At 40.2% G+C, this 21,362-nt stretch overlaps 2 protein-coding genes across 28 annotated transcripts in view; one reads left to right on the top strand and one right to left on the bottom strand.

Moving 5' to 3' along the window:
- The window catches only part of NSUN7 (NOP2/Sun RNA methyltransferase family member 7), a 96,635-nt gene extending 90,380 nt beyond the window's left edge, over positions 1-6,255 (bottom strand). For 3 of the 8 annotated variants that reach the window (XM_003356901.5, XM_084971892.1, XM_084971895.1), the window contains exons 1-2: positions 6,045-6,255; positions 5,175-5,579 (exon numbers count right to left, since the gene is read on the bottom strand). In XM_003356901.5, the coding sequence (XP_003356949.2) occupies positions 5,175-5,487 (313 nt within the window). In that variant the 5' untranslated portion in view covers positions 5,488-5,579; positions 6,045-6,255. Of the gene's footprint in view, positions 1-5,174; positions 5,580-5,669 lie in introns of all 8 variants that reach the window. The other 5 variants (XR_014812348.1, XM_005666617.3, XM_084971894.1 and 2 more) reach the window with 3 other exon arrangements.
- The window catches only part of RBM47 (RNA binding motif protein 47), a 303,668-nt gene continuing 287,727 nt past the window's right edge, over positions 5,422-21,362 (top strand). For 10 of the 20 annotated variants that reach the window (XM_084971920.1, XM_084971908.1, XM_084971930.1 and 7 more), the window contains exon 1: positions 6,312-6,928. The gene's annotated coding sequence lies outside the window, so the exon portion shown is untranslated. Of the gene's footprint in view, positions 6,222-6,311; positions 6,929-21,362 lie in introns of those variants that run through there. The other 10 variants (XM_084971928.1, XM_084971917.1, XM_084971902.1 and 7 more) reach the window with 5 other exon arrangements.

The raw sequence follows: 21,362 nt of genomic DNA, 5'->3' as shown, positions 1-21,362 counted from the left end.
AGATGTGGTACCTATACACAATGGACTATGACTCAGCCACAAAAAGGAATGAAATAATGGCATTTGCAGCAACAAGGATGGACTTAGAAATTATCATGCTAAGTGAAATTAGTCAGTGATATGCTATCACTTATATGTGGAATCTAAAAAAAGGACACAGAGTTCCCATCGTGGCACAGTGGTTAATGAATCCGACTAGGAACCATGAGGACGCAGGTTCGATCCTTGGCCTTGCTCAGTGGGTTAAGGATCTGGCATTGCCATGAGCTGTGGTGTAGGTTGCAGATGCAGCTCGGATCCTGCGTTGCTGTGGCTCTGGTGTAGGCTGGTGGCTACAATTCTGATTAGACCCTTAGACTGGGAACCTCCATATGCCATGGGAGGAGCCCTAGAAAAGGCAAAAAAGACAAAAAATAAAATAAAATAACTGAAAAAGGATACAATGAACTTCTTTGCAGAACAGTTTTTCATAGACTTTGAAAAACTCAGGGCTTCCAAAGGAGACAGGCTGGCAGGGGGCAAGGATAGGCTGGGAGTTTGGGATGGAAATGCTGTAAAATTGGGTTGGTGTGATGATCATTATACAAGTATAAATGTAATAAAATTCATTCCGTTAAAACAAACAAAAAGATGCATGTACTCCAATGTTCATAGCAGCAATATTTAGAATGGTCAAGACAGGAAACAACTAAAGTGTCCAGCAACAGATGATTGGCTGCTTTGTTTACTATAGGGAGTGTACCTACGTCCAGATGGACATTAATCCCTAATCCCCTGTGATTCCATTTACGGGAAGAAGAGGGAAAAGAAACTATGAGATTCACGGGACATTTCCACCCCTAAGACCCTACTGGACAAGGACTGATATGGGTAATTGAACAAGGCCAATAGGAGAAAACATCTTTCTGGATCCCATGTTAGGGCCCCCCCTCATCTTTAAGAGATAAAAATCCCTGCAGAACAATAGAGAAGGGGGCTCTTCTCCCCCTCCCAGCAACCCTGGGAGCTATTTGCTTTTCTTTAATACAGACTTCACTTGCTTAAAAAAAAAAATGTAGTATATATACACAGTGAAATTATTATTTAGCCATTAAAAAAGAATGAAATATTGGGAGTTCCTGTTGTGGCTCAGTGGTAACAAATCCAACTAGTATCCACGAGGATGTGGGTTCAAACCCTAGCCTCAGTCAGTGGAGTAAGGATCCAGCTTTGCCTTGAGCTGTGTGCATAAGTCACAGACACCACTCAGATCCTGTGGCACAGACCAGCAGCTGTAGCTTGGATTCGACTCCTAGCCTGGGAACTTACATATGCTGTGGGTCTAGCCCTAAAAAGACAAAATAAAAAAAAAATGAATGAAATATCATTTGCAGAAACATGAACGGACACAGAGAACATTGTGCTTAGTTAAGTAAATGAAAGACAAATATTACAGGATATCATTTTTATATGGAATCTAAAAGTAATACAAATGAATCTATATACAAAATAGAAACAGATTCACAGACATATAAAATGAACTTATACTATGGAAAACAGTATGGAGATACCTTAGAACACTATACATAAAGCTATCATATGACCCAGCAATCCCACTCTTGGGCATATATCCAGACAAAACTTTCCTCAAAAAAGACACATGCATCTGCATGTTCACTGCAGCACTATTCACAATAGCAAAGACATGGACACAACCTAGATGTCCATCAACAGATGATTGGATTAAGAAGATGTGATATAAATACATAATGTAATACTACTCAGCCATAAAAAAGAACAAAATAATGCCATTTGCAGCAACATGGATGGAAAGAGAGACTCTCATACTACATGAAGTCAAGTCAAAAAGAGAAAGACAAATACCATATGATATCACATATCTGGAATCTAATATACAGCACAAATGAACCTTTCCACAGAAGAGAAAATCATGGAGAACAGACTTGTGGTTGCCAAGGGGGATGGGAGGGAGTGGGATGGACTGGGAATTGGGGGTTAATAGATGCAAAGTATTGCCTTTGGAATGGATAAGCAATGAGATCCTGCTGTATAGCACTTGGAACTATATCTATCACTTATGATGGCACATGATAATGTGAGAAAAAAGAATGTATACATGTATGTGTGACTGGGTCACCTTGCAGTACAGTAGAAAATTGACAGAACACTGTAAACCAGCTCAATGGAAAAAATAAAAATCATTATAAAAAATAAGCAAAATGAACTTATAGTACCAAAGGGAGAAAAAGGAACAAATTAAGAGTATGGGATTAACAGATATAACCTACTCTACATAAAATAGACAAGCAACAAAGATTTACTGTATAGCACAGGAAACTATATTCAATATCTTATAATAACTTATAATGGAATATAATCTGAAAAAAATAACTGAATTACTTAGCTGTACACCTGAAACTAACAGAACATTGTAAATCTACCATATTTCAATACAAAAAAAAAAAATGCCTCTTATAATTATAGGTCCATGGGGTATTTTATCTGTGTGAAGATGGAAATGTGACAGCCTTCACTGAGGTTGTCATACATTGCTACTGGGAGAATTAAGCACTATCCATAAGACTACATTGATAAAGGACAATAAGAAACTTGTACCTGGTCTCTTCTAGACTTTGTCCTGTTTACCTTTTTCTGGTGATCTCAATCTTTCTCCTTTTATTGTAATAAACTGTAACCATGAGTATAACGGCTTTGCTGGGTTATCTAAGTCCTTCCAGTGAATCACTGAGGCTAATGGTGGTCTTGGCGATTCCTGACTACAATTACTAATTCTCAAAGCCATAACCAGACCATACACTAAGTACTTGCTAGGTTTTTCACTGACAGATTACATGATTATGAAATGACCAGGATAATGCCACAGTCCAATCTCCTTGGACGAAGAATTCATCAATTACTATATACACCTAGAGATGTTGGAGAAAGAATTAAGTCAGGAATAAGATCAACAATTTCAGGAACAGCGCTTTCCTCAACTTTTTTTCTTATTGAGTTGGTCATTCATTTACTTTTTAAGAAATCATTTTGCTGGTTTTTGTTTAGTAGTCCTTGAAACATCCAGAGATTCTTTTAAAAAATAAATTAACTACTAGTATTTCACTGAGAGAAGTCAAACTTAATAGGGATAGGTTACTCCACATTAACTTCTTTAGCAGAAAATTGTCCTTGCAGTTATTTAGCAGAGTGGAACTAGTGGTCATCATTTCAAAAAACACTTCTCTAAGCTCTCTTTAAAACTTTAAAATGTTACTCAGATAAATACACTCTCTGCTTTGAAAGACCTTATATACAAAGGACATCAACAAAGGGGTAAATAAATAAACTGAAAAACATAATGCACAACCAAAAAAATACACTTAACATTTATATAATCAGGAGATTTTTTCTTCTTTTTATACTTCTTTCTAAAGATATGATAATATGATCTAATTATGTGTTCATAAATTCATGAATAAAAGAGATCACTACTCAAGCTCTCTTTGGTTTGTATATTAATCTTTTCCACTTTACCACTCTTATTCTCCTTAGAGAATTCTGACTTCTTTTTCTGAGCCATGATTCCCTGCTATATTGTACAAGCCTGATGTGAGTTTACAAAATATTACATGTGAAGTATTGATAGAACACTGATAATACAAAAGATAAAAGTGAAGCGTGTAAGAGCCTACAATATTTTAAAGCAAAACATCAGGTTCTTAATTATCTTGGAAACCCTTTCCATTTAAGAATTCTGGTTATATTCCATATGAACATTCAGAAATTATTCAGATGGCAATTTAAAGCAAGATATTATCATTAAGAAGAAATAATTTTGTGCCAAGTAAACAACGAAAGACACTTCATCTTAGAATTTGAACTTATAAAAATGGATATTTTGGGGAGTTTCTGTCGTAGCTCAGCAGTTAACAAACCCAATTAATATCCATGAGGACTTAGGTTCAATCCCTGCCCTTGCTCAGTGGGTTAAGGTTCCAGTGTTGCCGTGAGCTGTGGTGTACGTCGAAGACTGGGCTTGGATCTCGCGTTGCTGTGGCTGTGGCGTAGGCTGTCGGCTACAGCTCTGATTCGACCCCTAGCCTGGGAACCTCCATATGCCGTGGAAGCAGCCCAAGAAATGGCAAAAAGACAAAAAAAAAAAAAAAAAAAGAAAGAAAGAAAGAAATACAAATAAGTGATGGCCTTTCTAGGTGTCCCTTTAGGAAGCTCGCTCACCATTTCAGCCATGCTAATACTTCAAATGTTTCTGGAACTTTTTTTTCTTGCTTTTTAGGGTCACACCTGCAGCATATGGAAGCTCTCAGGCTAGGGGTCAAATCAGAGCTGTAGCTGGCATACACCATAGCCACGCCAGATTCTTAAGCCACTGTGTGAGGCCAGGGATCCAACCCCAAACCTCATGGATACTAGCCCAGTTGGTTACCACTGAGCCACAACAGGAACTCCCTTCTGGAACAAACAGTCAATATACAAACCAAGGTAAACTTTATATTGTATTATAGTTTATAGCCAGTACAAAAACAGATGTCTTCACACCCTCTGTCTGCTCTCATAGTAACAAACAGTTGGTTCTGTACTAGAGCTAACTCCACACTGGGAAGTTGATAATTACCCACCTTTGAGGGAATCTGAAACAGTACACTATACTTCCAATTCTGGAGGCAAATTAGAAAAGGGACTTCTACAGAAGTTTGAAGGAATAAATTTACAAGCTTCCAAAATTAAATCAAATGGCCCCGCATGGAATCATCTTAATTGAGGTTGGTACTGTTGGTTTGTTCATTTGTTTTGGCAGAGCTCATGTGTGCATAAGTTCCCGGACCAGGGGTTGAACCCAAGCCACTCCTGTAACCCAAGCCACAAGAGTGACAATGCCAGATCCTTAAGCCGCTGAGCCACCAGGAACTCCAAATTGATTTGCTTTTGACCCATGGAAGGTCCAAACACGGGTGCTAGGCATGGGGAAAAACACTTGTGGCCTGAAAGAGCTTGTTTTACTGGAAACTCCCCTAATGCCTTGACATTTGCAAATGACCAAAGAGATTCATAAACCTAAAAACAAAATCTGGAGAGTATGAGGGGGACGGGGAGAGGGCTGCACCCCACATATTCTCTATTTTCTTTCAGGGCTGATGGTCAAAACTGGTACTACTCACACTTCAGGGCACTGAAAGCCAGCTCGTAGGACAAACGCTGTAAGAATTCATCCTCAGACTCGGTGAAGGACCGCAGGGGTTCACTCCCATACTTTATTAAGACTTTCTCTGGTGACTTTTCGGATCGAATGCCCTGAAAAATGTTCGCTGCCATAATGTAAACGGAGTCCGGATAGCCAGTTTTTTCGCGTAAACCAACTGAGTTTCTTTCGCTGGCTACTGTGTCACCTGACAGTGCCAGGGAAGCGAGTTGGGAGATCTCCTCCGCAGTTTTTTCTTCGAAAAACTCCTGTTCACTTGCGGAGTTAAACATGTTTGCCCCTTGACGGTCGTCGGTTACTCAAGCTTGAACTTACAATTCAGATGTTCCAGAAAATGGTGTTCCTTGTACCTTGAGCATCGTCTCTGTGAAAAGAAAATGTTATCTCGGTAAATGACTATTTCTGCAGGACTACATCGTGAAGCCTTAAAGATCCCTTATGGCCTTAAAGGTACCGTTTACTGGCCGACCCGAGCATCCCATACTTCGAGCTGGGCAAGCCCCAACGAAACTTCCACACTCTCACAAAGGGAGAGGGCTCAGGAGCCTCCTCCGCAGCAACTAGAGACTTTCGCCGAGGCCCGTTTGGGAGCAAAGCTCCCTAGCGAGCCGCGTCCGGGGCCCCTAGGCGCCCCCTCCCTGGCTCCCGCCAGTCCGTCCTTACCCCGGAGGGCGGATGTTCCCCGGGGCTTTGGGGAAAGAGACACGGCAGCCGCAGCACTCTTGGCACCGGGGGCTGGGGTCTGAAACTGAGCCCTCGGCACCCCCGGGACCGCGGGGCTGCTGCGGCGGCCGGTGCTGGCAGTTTGGTTCAAATGAGCCTCTCCCACCTGCCGGGGTCGAGGCAGGGGGGTCGCGCCCCCCGGCACTCGCTTCGCTCCGGTTCCCGGAGGGAGAACGGCGCCTCAGGGATTCGCCTTCCCGCGCGCGGTCGCCGGTCACGGACGCTGCGGCGCAGTGGGGTGGAGCACGGGGCCCGTGGGCCCGCCGCCTCAGGCCAAGGGAAGGTAAGCCACCCCCGCCTCTTGCAGTCGACCCGCCCAGGGCCGGGGTCTCCAGGCAACCAATAACTGGGGGAAGGGGGAGACAGGCCGCCCGAGGGCAGTTCCCGCGGGATTTGACCAGAGTCTCTTTTCTCTCTGCGGATTGCTCTTCCCTCCTCTCGGAGCACCTGTGCCGGCCCTCCTCCGGTCGAAGGTCCCTTGCTCCCTCGTGCCGCGCCGTCCGGAGGGTCCTCGACTTCCCCAGAGTCACAAGTGGCTCCCTTTCCCCTACAAGTCCCCTGCGGTCTCCTTGAAAGCAGGAATTTTGTATCGCTAGACAACACCCAGCGTAGCCGGGAGCTGGAAATGTTGAAGCAGATGAATGTAGAACTACTGAAGAAATGGAGAAAAAGAGACGAGTCGACTCTCTTTTCATGCTTTTTAGAACAATAGGTATCACGTTAGACCCTTACAGAGAAAGTTATGTAAAGATCTTGGCCAACGTAAGACTGCAACCCTCCTTGCCAGGAATTGCCTTTAAAGAAGGATGTTGCCGAAATGGGCCTACAAATGATCGAATTCACTCCACCCTTCAAATTATAGATTGGAACTGGGAATGTGTATAAACTTACCCAAAGGTTTTAATATGACTATTTTAAGTTTTGAAAGCCCTGGAGCCAAGTCTGCATCCTAATGCATCAAAGAAAAATCAGCTGTGCTCACTTTTAAAGGTAGTAGAAAAATATTTTCTTGATTTCTAGAAAAAAACCCAAATGGCTGAGATTTAAATTTTCTGTTGAATTTATGTGCATTTTAAACACTTCATTGATAGCCTTTTAACTTGTTTTATCTCCAAAGTGCATATTCTAAAACTGAAAAGGAAAGGAAAAGATTTTTCTCTTTATACCGTTTCTATTGCTACTTCGAAACTCCTTCAGCAGATTTCTTTTTTTTTTTTTTTTTTTTTTTTTTTTTTTTTTTTGTCTTTTGTTCTTTTAGGGCTTCACCCATGGCATATGGAGGTTCCCAGGCTAGGGGTCTAATCAGAGCTGTAGCTGCCTGCCTATGCCACAGCCACAGCCATGCCAGATCTGAGCCTTGTCTGCGACCTACACTGCAGCTCACAGCAAGGCCAGATCCTTAACCCACTGAGAGAGGCCAGGAATCAAACTGGCAACCTCATGATTCCTAGCTGGTTTCGTTTCGGCTGCGCCAGGATGGGAACTCCCAGCAGATTTCAATAGGTCTAATGATATTAAAGCCAGTTGGAATATCTAGAGCCCTCTTGGATGCACTTGACCTTTTCTTGCAGTAAAATTCAATGAACTAATGCAAATGTGGATGATAAAGGTCAGGCAATGAAATGTAACATGCATGTGCTTCACATTTCTTGCCTAGGTTAGAAAAGTCTTTGTTAAAATAGAAACAGGCATTGGATTGTGGAACTTGACAAATCGTTTCAGGTTTTAAGTGGGAAAAAAATCATCAAGTCATTTTAAAAATCAGTAAAATAGATGCTAACATCTATTTAAAAGAAAAAAACCCTCCATTTTCTCTATAAGGCAAAAACCCAAACCTGCAAGTTGAGTGAAGTTCTTCATTCTGGACTGAGATCAAAGTCATATGAAAATCTTGCAAGAAGCATGCTAAATATACTTGTGTTAAATAACTATTGGCTACTGGTTAGGAATCTCAGATTTTGTTCAATTACTTTGTAAAAGTGGTCCAATCTGGAAAATAAACATAATTTACATAACTAAAATGTTATGGTCACTTAGGAATTCTAAATTGGGTTCTCTAGTCCTTCCTCATTATGTTAAACAGGAAGGGATAGACTTTGGCATTTGATAAACTTGTATATGTACAACCTTAGGCAAGTCCTTATCCATTAGCCTCAGTTGTTTAGTAATGCCTGCCTTCGAGGATGTTTGTGAGGATTTAATGGGATGATATGTATCAAGAGTGTCTGGAAAATAGTAGCACAATAATTGTTAGTTCTTCCTTTCCGCATTTTATTTATGAAGTAGCTTCTTTAAATCTGAGAAGGTAGGAAATTACAGAGAAAGCTAATCTGCTGAACTAGCATCTGAAGGGCTCATACTGGATAAGTAAAACCTGTGTACTTGGCTTGTTTATGAACTGTTAAGAGACATTTTTGAGGTAGACTGGTACAGTGGTCTTCAACTTTCAAGCACCTGAAACCCTTGTTAAAAATGCAAATTCCTAGAACCCACCACCAGGGATTCTGAGTAGATCTGGAACAGGACCCAGGAATTTACAGTTTTAGCAGGTAACCCAAGTGATTTTGATGCAGTCAGCCCAAAGACCACACAGTTGGAAAAACTTAGGTCTAAATCAAAGACTACTGGTTCTAATTCTACTTGTCCCTGACTTGGAAAAGTTCTGCAGCTTCTGGATTCTGTTCCCTCTCCTACAAAACAGAGTAATTTTCCCAGCTTATTTTAGATATGAGTTGTGCAACTTTAATCTTCTTTCCATGTTCCAGCACACCTTCCATACAGTGTCTTCTTGTCTACCAGGAAAAAAAAAAAGCCCTGTTTCAGCAAGGCCCACAGGGTCTTCTGTTATTTGGCCTTTGTCTGCCTTTGAAGCTTCATTGCTTGCCATCCTAAAGTCACTCCTTAAACTTCTTTATCTTTATACATGCTATTCTGTCAGTTTTGAAGTTCCTTCCCCTTTTGTTTACCTGGTAAAGTATTATTCAATATTTGAAACTCAATGTAAGCATCGCTTTTGTTGTTGTTGTTGTTGTTGTTGTTGTTGTTGTCGTCGTTTCTAGGGCCGCACCTGCAGCATATGCAGGTTCCCAGGCTAGGGGTCTAATTAGAGCTGTAGCCCCCAGCGTACGCCACAGCCATAGTAACGTGGGATCCTCGCCGCGTCTGCAACCTACACCACAGCTCACAGCAACGTCAGATCCTTAACCCACTGAGTGAGGCCAGGGATTGAACCAGCAACCTCATGGTTCCTAGTCGGATTCGCCAACCACTGGGCCACGACAGGAACTCCAGCATCACTTATTTATTTATTTATTTACACCGTCATTTTAGGGCCACACCCGCAACATATGGAGGTTCCCAGGCTAGGGGTCAGGTCAGAGCTACAGCTGCTGGCCTTTGCCACAGCCACAGCAATGCCAGATCAGAACTGCACATGCAGCCTGCACCACAGCTCGAGGCAAGTTCGGATCCTTAACCCACTGAGCGAGGCCAGGGATTGAACCCACATCCTCATGGATACTAGTTGGATTGTTTCTGCTAAGCCACAACTGGAGCTCCCTAGCATTGCTTTTTATAAAAGCCTTCCTGACACTTGTATTAGGATTGTGAACTGGAGATTGGCACTTGTCATTTGCCTCTACAAAGATTGAATCATGAGCCTGCAGCTGCTGACCCTCAACAGCCCTTGAAAGGAGCTCAAGGTGGAACTCAGGAGTAGGAGATCTGTGCTCTGGGAAAACTGGCAGAACAGGTCTTTAGATAGATACTTTTAGGAGAAAATTTTATGAGCCCAGTTCTGGCATCCTGTTATATCTAGAAAAGCACTAAAATCCTTCAAATCTGCTCCTCGTGACTAGCAGTAACCATCACAAGACTAGTAGTGCCCTTCTGTAAAGTATGTGCTTGGTTGCATGTACCTCCCCCTTTACCAAAATCACGCTTATGCTGACATCCACCCCCCAAACCCACCTACCTCTTTGGAGAGGTATGTCAGAGTTATCTAAAATGCCACCTCCTGGGCTATAGTCCTCATTTGGCCCCAAATAAAACTTAACTCTCAACTTTTAGGTTGTACATATTCTTTAAGTTGACAGGATGTAAGTTTAACCTCTGCAACAGAGACTCAAAATAACTACTGGCTTCAGTAAAACAAAAATGTATTTCTCACATAAAGTCCTATTGACAGAAGTTCCTGGTTGGCAAAGAGGGTTAAGGAGCTGGAGTTGCTGCAGCCGTGGTACATGCTGCAAATGTGGCATGGGTTTGACCCCTGGCCTGGGAACTTCCACATGCCTCAGGTAGGGTCAAAAATAAAAGTCCCGTTGGCACTGTGGCTCTCCTCCGCAAGATCATTAGGGCCCAGACTCCTGTTCTAGGCTGCATCTAAAGGGTTTCCCCTTGTCAGCTTAGTCCAAGATATCCTACCACTATGTGGGTTTCCAGTCAGTGGTTATTGGAATAAAGAGGAAAGGGAGGACATACCTATTACTTTCAAGGACCTGACCTGAAAGATGCACACATAACTTTTGCTCACATTCTGCTGGCCAGAGTTTAGTCACATGACATACCTAGCTGCAAAGAGTGTTGGTAAACGTGTCTAGCTAGAAATCAAGGGAACTATTACTGGAAAAGAAGGGGGAAAAGGATATTGGGGAACTATTTGTAGCAACCTGCTACAAACCTCTAACCCTTGACCCCATCACTCACCAATTCACTCACTTCCATTATTCTCAGTGTCATGTGTTCCTTGCTCTATGTTCCTGTAACATTTTTTTTTGTCTTTTTGTCTTTTTTGTTGTTGTTGTTGTTGTTGTTGTTGTTGTTGTTGTTGTTGTTGCTATTTCTTGGGCCGCTCCCGCGGCATATGGAGGTTCCCAGGCTAGGGGTTGAATCGGAGCTGTAGCCACTGGCCTACGCCAGAGCCACAGCAACGCAGGATCCGAGCCGCATCTGCAACCTACACCACAGCTTACGGCAACGTCGGATCATTAACCCACTGAGCAAGGGCAGGGATCGAACCTGCAACCTCATGGTTCCTAGTCGGATTCGTTAACCACTGCGCCACCACGGGAACTCCTCCTGTAACATTTTGTGCATGCATATGTGCATGCATTTATTAATTTAACAGGTATATGTTAAAGTCTTACCACGTACCTCAAACTATGCTCAACTCTGGAAGTTAAAAAAATTGTATGGAAATGGTCAGGGACCTTGCCCTCAAGAAATTAGTGGATGGACATACTTGCATTTTGTCACCCTTCAATTTTTATTTTATATATTTATGCGCATCTCTGTATTCCCCCTCCTTCTGCCATCATTCTACTCACACAACCTGAATATCACACTCTAAAATAGTTGTATTAGATCTTTTACATTTTATTATATATCTTTTTATTCCCAGATGCTTTATTATATTCCCAGGAAGAGCAAAACACTCTTTCACACACATATACATGCACTGAAGATTATAAATTTGAAGGTGTCTTAGGGGTTGTGATATATTTTATTATGCATCACACAGTACACGGTACAATCTGCTGAAAACATGAAGTAAAAGCTGACTAAATCTTTAAAATACCATTATCTTTCAAAATATAATTTGAGGAGCTCTTGGTTTGTTTTTTTAGTGATAGATCATGTAAGTGACAATTCACTGTATTGAAAACAGGATTTAATGAGAGTCTATCCCCAAAGTAAAGTTTAGGCCAACAGTTGTGAGTTAGTTGTGGTTACTATTTACTCTAATCATGGGTGTAATCCTATCTCTTTACCTCTTATTCCTGGTTTATTGGCTCATTGTGGACTTAAAGTTTTGGAGAGGAGGACTAGAGGGAAGCATATCAAATCTCAGTGAACACTGTACAAAAGTAACCATAGAGATAGGTGTGTAGATTCAACTATTGTGAAAGCAAGTAGGAAAAAATATAATCTTTAAATCACACTCTGTAATATGAGCAGAACGTTAAATCAGAGATGAGGTAGAAAATTAAAAGTGACTTACCTGGAGCTTTCTTCAAAAGGAACTTTAAGGAGTGGTTTTCTTTCCCCAGGGAGCAGAGTATTTGAAATATTTATAAATTAACATTCCTTGCATTTGACTCACAGTAGCTCCTGTATGTTAGCCAAGTAGGTATTCAAAAAACATTTGCTCACTTCAGTTTGATCTGGGCTTAAAAGAACTATACTGAGTTCCACCAAAGCTTGTTACAGAAATGTAAAAAGCATATGAAACAAAGAATTTTAACCTATATCCTTAAACATTACAACACAAATTATTAATACTGCTACTTAGAAATAGTACCATTGATTTTTTTTTTATAATCATTCTTTTCCTTATTCTTTTTTTATTTGATAAAGCTATCTAGTGTTCCATTGTGGACCTAAGCTTTACCCAACTTGGAACTTTAGGACAAGCATCAGGGACCCTTTCTTTCTGAGCATCCTCAGGGCCTCCTGGGTAAGATGCATTTGGAGACAGATACTGAAATACCTATTCCAGTGGAGAGGAAGACAGATAAATACCCAGGAAGGCAGGAAACTCAACCTGAGGTAAAGGAAGATCATCCTTCAACGCTGGGTGAGAGTTGGTGCAAAAGAATAATTTGCAGATAATAGAAGGTAGCATTACTTAAGTGTTTTCTTTGTGGAAACTTTGAAAAGGAAATGCAAAGATCCCTTTGGGAAAGTCAAAATATGGTGGTGGGTTCTTTAACCCAAGACCATCAAAGATTAGCCAAAAGAGCTATAACCACTTGCAGAGGGGGAAGAAAATCTTCCTTAATTTGGAAGCAGCAGAAGACTGGGATGGAGCAAAGAGTGTTGAAGGGTGGGAAAGTGAAAAGGAACAAAAGTCCAGAGCATAGAGATTCAGAGAAAGCACCATTAGGAATAATTCTGAGATTTAGAAGCCAAAGATGACAACAGCAACTAAGGAAGAGTTTGAGTTACTTAAGATGCAAGGGGAAAAGAATTCAGGTGACTTATCATCTCAACCCTTGACTGTCCTTTGTGGTCCGGGAGAAACAAGAGTTATAACAGTCAACTATGGTAATAGATTCCACCAAAACAGTAGTTTCCCAGAGTTGGTCAGTCCAGCACCACGTTCATGAGTCATTTTTCCATAGCCATATACTATCCATATATGACTTACTCAATATTTTAACTCAGAATCATGGTTTAACTTAAATAGAAAATTGTAAATGGAAAATCATCATCATTTGCCATAAATGAAAATAACTACAGCAAAAGCAAAATAACACTATTCTAGCTAGAAGTGGTGGTACCAAAGTTCCAGGCTTGAGGAACAGCCTGATTAAAACAGGAGATGGACAACATTCAGTGTTAAACACTAGTACAAAAATGAGCCTTTTCTCCTTGAGAGAAGAAATAAAAGAGGATCGTATAAAGCAGCTTTCTTTAATTTTTATTCAACACTAGGTTGGCCTACCACTTCAGATTAACTCCCATACATTTGATGGTGCTGGCCCCATACTTGGGGAAACACAGTAGTCAGAGATTTGAGTTGAAAATTAGTTAAAAGAGCAATGCTTCCTCTGAAACAGGAGAGGATAAAAAAAAAAATTAAAAGGCTCTCATGTGAGAGATGAATTCTGTCGACTTCCATGGCACAGTAGTAGTGGGAACTTTGAAACTGTAGTCAGAAGGTCTGATTTTTAGTCCTATTGTTGCCATAAATTTGTTGCATAACCCTAGTCAAGTCTTTTCACTCTGTTTTTTTCTTTATATGTTCAAGTGTATGATTTAATAACCAAGAAAAAGGTGAGTAGAGAAGGATTTGAAGAGACTGAGAAAGACTGGAAGTTTATAAAGGAAATGTATTTAAATATCCATTTTAATATTTTCTTAAAATAGCCATTTAAAAGTTTACTTTAGCAAAAGAAGGCAGAAATGGAGGAATAAAAGAACGAAGACAGAAAACATACAGAAAACAAATGGAAAAATTGTTGCTATAAATCCTATCTAATCTGTAATTAAATTAAATGTAAATGGGTTAAACACTCCAATTAAAAAGCAGAGGTTAGTAGAATGGCTTTAAAAACCCAACTGTAAGCTGGCTGCAAGAGGGAGTTCCTGTTGTGGCTCAGTGGTTAATGACCCTGACTAGTATCCATGAGGACTCGGGTTCGATCCCTGGCCTCACTCAGTGGGTTAAGGATCTGGTGTTGCCGAGAGCTGTGTAAATCACAGAGGTGGCTCAGATCCTGAGTTGCTGTGGCTCTGGCGTAGGCTGGTGACTACAGCTCCAATTGGACCCCTAGCCTGGGAACCTGCATATGCCATGGGTGCGGCCCTGAAAAAAAAAGACCAAAAAAAAAAAGCTGGCTGCAAGAGATATATTTACATTCAAAGAAACAAATGGATTAAAGCTGAAAGGATAAAAAACTATAGGCTTGTAAACCCGAACCAGAAGAGAGTTTGAATGGCTATACTATTATCAAACAAAATAGGCTTTATGACAATAGTTGTTTCTAGAATACTTTTTCTTAGAAAATAAATCACAGACTTAAACACACTGACATTCTGGCATTGGCAAAAGTTTAGTAAAATTAACATGTCTAAAAATTACATTTAATCAATGATTTCATTGAGAGCTTTGTGTTTTGGGTCAAAATAACTCATTCCTCAATGCTAGAATATCCTAGCAAATCAGATTGCATGAAAGAGGTAAAGATATATACAGTTTTTTTTTTTGGCGATCCATGCCCTAATGCTCAGGATACATAATTTGATAGATGTGAAATCCCTTTCTGAAATATCAGAGTCACTTTACAATGAAATTATACATGCTACCTTAGCATTTAAATACCTGAGCAAATATAAAATTTAAAAATGTTAAAAATTAAACCATTTCTGGAGTTCCCATCGTGGCTCAGTGGTTAACATATCCAACTAGGAACCATAAGGTTGTGGGTTCGATCCCTGGCTTTGCTCAGTGGGTTAAGGATCCAGGGTTGCCGTGAGCTGTGGTGTAGGTTGCAGATGTGGCTTGGATCTGGCATTGCTGTGGCTGTGGCATAGGCCAGTGGCTACAGCTCTGATTCGACCCCTAGCCTGGGGACCTCCATTTCTTTTTCATTTTAACTCCAAAGTTAAGGATTATAAGGAGTCATGTGAAATGGTAGGAAGGGATATTTTTATGTTTTTATATAACTAAATAAAAAAATACCTATTTCCCCCGCAAAATAAGCCAACCACACCAGACCAATCAAACAAGCACCAAAACAACAAAAACCCTGAAACAGTAATGACTCCTCACTAGATTTGGGTATACTACCTTATTCTAAACCAGATGCAAACTAGATTTGGGGAGCCATCTGCTGGTAAATTGATGAGTTGTCTATGATCTTTTTTTTTTTTTTTTTTTTTTTTTTTTTTTTAATGAATGTTCAGCTAGGGTTACCAGATAATTTATAGGATGTTCAGTTAAATTTGAATTTCAGATAATAATAAGTAATTTTTTTAGCATATGTATGTCAGTACAGTATATGCTCCATATGCCAATGCTACCTTGTTTTAAGTTTACAATTACATTCTTCCAAGTGATTCAGAGAAGTTTTTCTTGAATTCCAGATGGCATGATTATTTAGGAATATTTGCAATGCTATAGTCACATACTCTACCACGGAAGTGTTTGTCTTTCTCTTTTGTATTTATATCTGGCTCCTTGTCATTTTTTACTTGAGTTCTTTTTCCTAGTCTGTGTATTCCTTCCCTGCTGCTACACTCTCATATTTAAGGAATCTGGGTCAATTACAGCTGATGAATGAAAAATCAAAAGAGAATCCATATTAATCTCTGTAGTACTGTAGTTGTAGATGCTACTTGTCTTTAAAAAAGTAAAAAGGATATACATGTATATTTTATTTTTGACAATTAACATTTTTAATTTATGTTTTGAATTGGTGATATATTCATATAATTTTTTTAAATACAAAGGGAATATTCAGTGAAAAGTCCCTCACCTCTATCTTTCAGACACCCAAAATTCCTTGACACAGAGACAACCAATATAATCTGTCTGATCTTTATAGTCATCTTAAGGATATTATTTTAAAGTCAAAAGTATGCAGAGTTCCCATTGTGACACAGCTGGTTAAGGACTTGACACTGTCTCTGTCAGAATCCAGGTTTGACCCCTGGCCTAGCTCAGTGAATTAAGGATCCAGCTTTACTGCAAGCTGCAGTGTAGGTTGCAGATGCAGCTTGGATCCTGTGTTGCTATGGCTGTGGTGTAGGCCACAACTGCAGGTGTGATTCAACCCCTGACCTGGGAACTTCCATATGCTGCAGGTGCAGCTGTAAAAAGAAAAAAAATAATAAGTAAATAAAGTAAAGTGGTGCAATTGGGGTATCTCCCAGGGGGGAAAAATTATAGTAAATGAGAATAAAAGATATTTCTTTCATCATAAACTAGTTTTTAATTAAATGGCTCAATTTTGTTTATGGAGCAAATAAGAAAATGTCTTCTCCTAAATCTTGGTTGCATGTAAATGATTGCTTATATCCAATTCATTAAAAATATTCATTAGAGGAGTTCCCGTCGTGGTGCAGTGGTTAACGAATCCGACTAGGAACCATGAGGTTGCGGGTTCGGTCCCTGCCCTTGCTCAGTGGGTTAACGATCTGGCGTTGCCGCAAGCTGTGGTGTAGGTTGCAGACACGGCTCGGATACCGCGTTGCTGTGGCTCTGGCGTAGGCCAGTGGCTATAGCTCCGATTCGACCCCTAGCCTGGGAACCTCCATATGCCGCAGGAGCAGCCCAAAGAAATAGCAAAAAGACAAAAAAAAAAATAAATAAATAAATAAATAAAAGTTGGATTACAGATTAAAATATATATATATATGCATGACACCTTGCTATACAGTAGAAAATTGACAGAACACTAAACCAACTGTAATAGAAAACAATAAAAATCATTTAAAAATATGCATTATAAAATATCACAAGATGGTGATATTGCTCCATGAAAGTAGCAATGAAAGAGGGTGAGGAAAAAAAAAATCTTTTGTCTCTTTTTGTTCCTGTCATGCTCTTTGTCTTCAGTCAGTTGAGATAAAAGCATTCAAAGGACCTGCATTAAAACCCCAGATTTGTCTCTGTCTGTAATTCTGAATTAAATTAACCTCTAGGAACTTTAAGATCATCTGTAAATCCAGGGTTATGCTCATGTTGTGAAGTTACATTAAATAATATATTTGAAGTAGTGATGCCCTCCAGACAAAGCCACCAAGGACACACCTGCTGTTGGACAAGTTGGGTTTATCACTCACAGCAGTGAGGGAGAATACACACCAGAGGAAGAGGAGGGCCTCTCAGTAAGAAGGTGTTGGGATCTGGGCTGTGATTGGATGATTTGTAGGAGGTCCAAGGCAGCAGGCCCCCTGGATTGAGGGCTGTCAGAATGCAGGGACCAATTAATGACTCTCTCAAAATTTATATTTATTTAGACTGAGGTTAAATTCTAAAGCAGTACTGAGTCTTATTAGCTGGGAAATGGAGCTATTTGGTATTTTGTGGGTTGTGTACTGACTTTGTTTTTGTCCGTGTTTAGACAAAATTATGAAATGGTCTTGTTTTGTCTCTTTCTCATGGTCCCAGAGTGACCATGACTGATTTTGTCATTTTGTGAGGTTGTTTATGTCCAACAGGAAAATAACTTGACCTAGCTATGAGCCCCAGGCCAACTTCTGAGCATACTTGGGCCTAGCTGTAACTTTGAGGTCAATTGCTGGATGTCAGGGGTTGCTTTTTTTTTTTTTCTTTCCTACAGCGCCTTGGCACTTAGTTTGATGCTCACTAAAACTTGGTTAGATCTGAATTAGAATTATTTGATGATATATTATCCTCCTCTGTCACTGGACAATGAGCTTCTATAGGACAGAGGTCATATTTCATTCAGCTTCTCTCTCTCACATGAAACTAGTGCTTAATACTAATGGTACAATAAATATCTTCACAGCCTTGCTGTCTGCTTCTGCTCCTCTCCCCCTCCGTTCTATATCCTCCCTCCCTTTTATCAGTAGTAAACAAGTACATATGAAGTTGATAAAGCAGTGATTTCTGTAGCATGGTCTTTGAATGATACTGCTTTGAAGAAGTCTACCAAAATAAAAACTTTATTCTTTAGTCTCCCCATGATTCAAGGGGATCCAAGTACAAGTACATAGTAGCTCCTTTTTTTTTTTTTTTTTTTTTTTTTTCTTTTTACAGTTGTATGTGCAGCATATGGAAGTTTCCAAGCTAGGGGTTGAATTGGAGTGCTGCTGAGGCCTACACCACAGCCACAGCAACAGCAACACCAGATCCAAGCCGCATCTGCAACTTTCGCCACAACTTGCAGCAACCCTGGATCCTTAAGCCACTGAACGAGGCCAGGGATCAAGCCCACATCCTCACAGAGACAACGCTGGGTCCTTAACCCAACAGCATAACTCAAGTAGCTCTTATTTTAAATTGTAACTATTTTTAAAATTAAAAGATAGATAGATAGATAGATAGATAGATAGATAGATAGGCAGATAGATAGATAGATAGGTAGATAGATAGATAATCTTCACTATTTAAAATTCTCTTACGGAAGTTCCCATCATGGTGCAGCAGAAAGGAATCTGACTAGGAACCATGAGGTTTCGGGTTCGATCCCTGGCCTCGCTCAGTGGGTTAAGGACCCGGCGTTGCCATGAGCTGTGGTGTAGGTTGCAGACACGGCTCAGATCCCACATTGCTGTGGCTGTGGCATAGGCCGGTGGCTACAGCTCTGATTAGACCCCTAGCCTGGGAACCTCCATATGCTGTGCAGCAGCCCTAGAAAAGGCAAAAAATTTTTAAATAAATAAATAAAATAAAATAAAATTCTCTTATGCCCATAGGAGCCTCTCATCTTCCTTCGCCACACCTGCATACACACCCTTTGTGGTCCCTCACTTTTCTTTTTCTGCTCTGCACAGTACAGCGCAATACACTCTGAAGGACCTGCTGCTTTCCTTAGGCTCTGGTTGGTTTTCTCTGGTCCTATTCTCTTCTCAAAGATTTAGGGTGTGTGTGCGTAAGTGAATTTTCATTTCCTGTGATGGTGGGCTAGGTTTTTCAGATCAATGTAATCATGGGAAACAAACAAAAATGCTGGAGAAATATAAGAACAACAATTAGATGCTTCAGAATAGTAAGGAAGTAAAACAATAACAAAACCAAAAATAATAGGGAATTAAAAGGTTAAAACTAAAGCTGAACCTGAGACCAAAAAAGGTGACCAGGATACAGAATCTGCTTTTTTGCTCTGAGAACATTTGTTGACCTCAGCAATTCTGAACCTACACTGCAATGGCTTTGGCAGGTGCGGAGCTCAGAAATGAAAGCGCAGGGTCTGCAGAAGATGTAAAGTCTAATAAGAGACCTTCCCCGCAGTATGCTGGGAGCCCAAAGGGCTACATTCTTAGGGTCAGACTGAACCCGAAGTAAATGAGAGCTCAGGCAGACTTTCTGTGTGAGTTTGAGAACCTCAAGTCTTAGACCTATTGGTCTCATGTTGGTTGTGCCCCAAGGGACCTGGCAAAAATAAATGCAGATCTTCTTTTTAGGAAGGAATCTTTGATCTAGGCCTCAAATTATTTCCACAAATAATATTTCAAGTACAGTGGGCAGCACACCAAAAAAAAAAAAAAAAAGGGAGACACAAAGAAACAATGTATTATAACAACAATGAAAAACTTGAACCATTAAAGTTTTAAGGAGAGACAAAAAATAAAAAAGTAAGACCTCATTATTTTTACACAAAAAATAAACCAAGCAGAGTTGAATGGCAGCACATATGAAAAAATAGCACTAAATCTCGGCTACAGTGTTATTAATAGTGACATGTAGCTATGAAAGAGGTACTTTAATGGAAGTAGAGTGTTCAAAGCAAAGTAGCTATAGACAGAGGGGTAAAACCTCCCCTCCGTTAGAAGCCCGTTGATACAGACATCACAGTTAAAAGAGTAATAACATCAACTGGAACCCTTCCAAAGAGTAATTGCCAACAGCAGTGAGAAGTCTCAAGACTGACAGCTGAGAAATGGCTAAAAGATCGGAGGATTATTAATCTCCTAGAGCAATCATTTTCAAATTCTTAAAGAAAAGAAGCATCTGACTTGTTCTAGATCATCCCATTTGGCAAATAAAAATAAATAATGAAGACAGCTAGCATTTATTGACCACTTACTATGTGCAAGACACCATTAAACCCTTTATAGACAATCCTAACAATAAAGCTATGAGTTACCATAGTGCTATTACTAGATACAAAGTTTTGTTATTAGCCTGAGGTCACAGAGATAGTAAGTTGTAGAGCTAGGATTCAAGCCCAAGGAATCTAATTCTGGAGTTCACACACTTAGCTACTGGGCTATGTTGTTATACTGACTGTTCACTGTACCCCTTTTGATCCCCATGCCAAACTTATGAGATAGGTACCCCAGTTTCTCCCATGTTAGAGATTAAGAAAATGATAGTTTAGAAAATTACTTTTCTCCACTGGTCAGAATGGCCATCATCAAAAAGTCTACAAACAATAGGAGTTCCCATCGTGGCTCAAGTGCTCAACAAATCCAACTAGGAACCATGGGGTTGTGGGTTCGATCCCTGGCCTTGCTCAGTGGGTTAAGGATCCGGGGTTGCCGTGAGCTGTGGTGTAGGTTGCAGATGCGGCTCAGATCCTGTGTTGCTGTGGCTCTGGCGTAGACCAGTGGCTACAGCTCCAATTCGACCCCTAGCCTGGGAACCTCCATATGCTGAGGGAGCGGCCCAAGATATCACCAAAAAAAAAAAGTCTACAAGCAATAAATGCCCGAATGGTGTGGAGACGGGGAAATCTCCTCCACTGTTAGTGAAAATGTAAATTCATATAATCACTATGGAGAACAGCAGGGAGGTTCCTTAAAAAAATAAATATGGAACTACCATATGATCCAGCAATCCTACTCCTGGGCATATATCCAGAGAAAACCATAATTTGAAAAGATACATGCACCCCAATGTTCATTGTAGTACTATTTACAATAGCTTATATTATTGGAACCTAAAGGTCTATCAACAGAGGATTCAATAAAGAAGATGTGTATACATACAATGGAATATTACTCAGCCATTTGCAGTAACATGGTTGGACCTAGAGATTATCACACTAAGCAAAATAAATCAGACAAAGACAAATATGATATCACTTATATGTAGAATCTTTAAAAGTGGTGCAAGTCAACTTATTTACAAAACAGAAACAGATTCACCGATTTCAAACACGAATTTACAGTTACCAAAGGGGAAATGCGGAGGGAGAGATAAATTAGGAGTTTGGGATTAACATATATACACTACTATATTTAAAATAAGATAATAGATAAGAACCTATTGTATAGCACAGGGAAA

The sequence above is a fragment of the Sus scrofa genome, chromosome 8 (genome assembly GCF_054392235.1).
Source record: "Sus scrofa isolate SSC_HxYL_T2T_F1_AM1 chromosome 8, Sscrofa_HxYL_maternal_Yorkshire_Landrace_v2.0, whole genome shotgun sequence".
NCBI classification, from domain to species: Eukaryota; Metazoa; Chordata; class Mammalia; order Artiodactyla; family Suidae; genus Sus; species Sus scrofa.
This window is presented reverse-complemented; position numbering and strand designations above follow the sequence as displayed.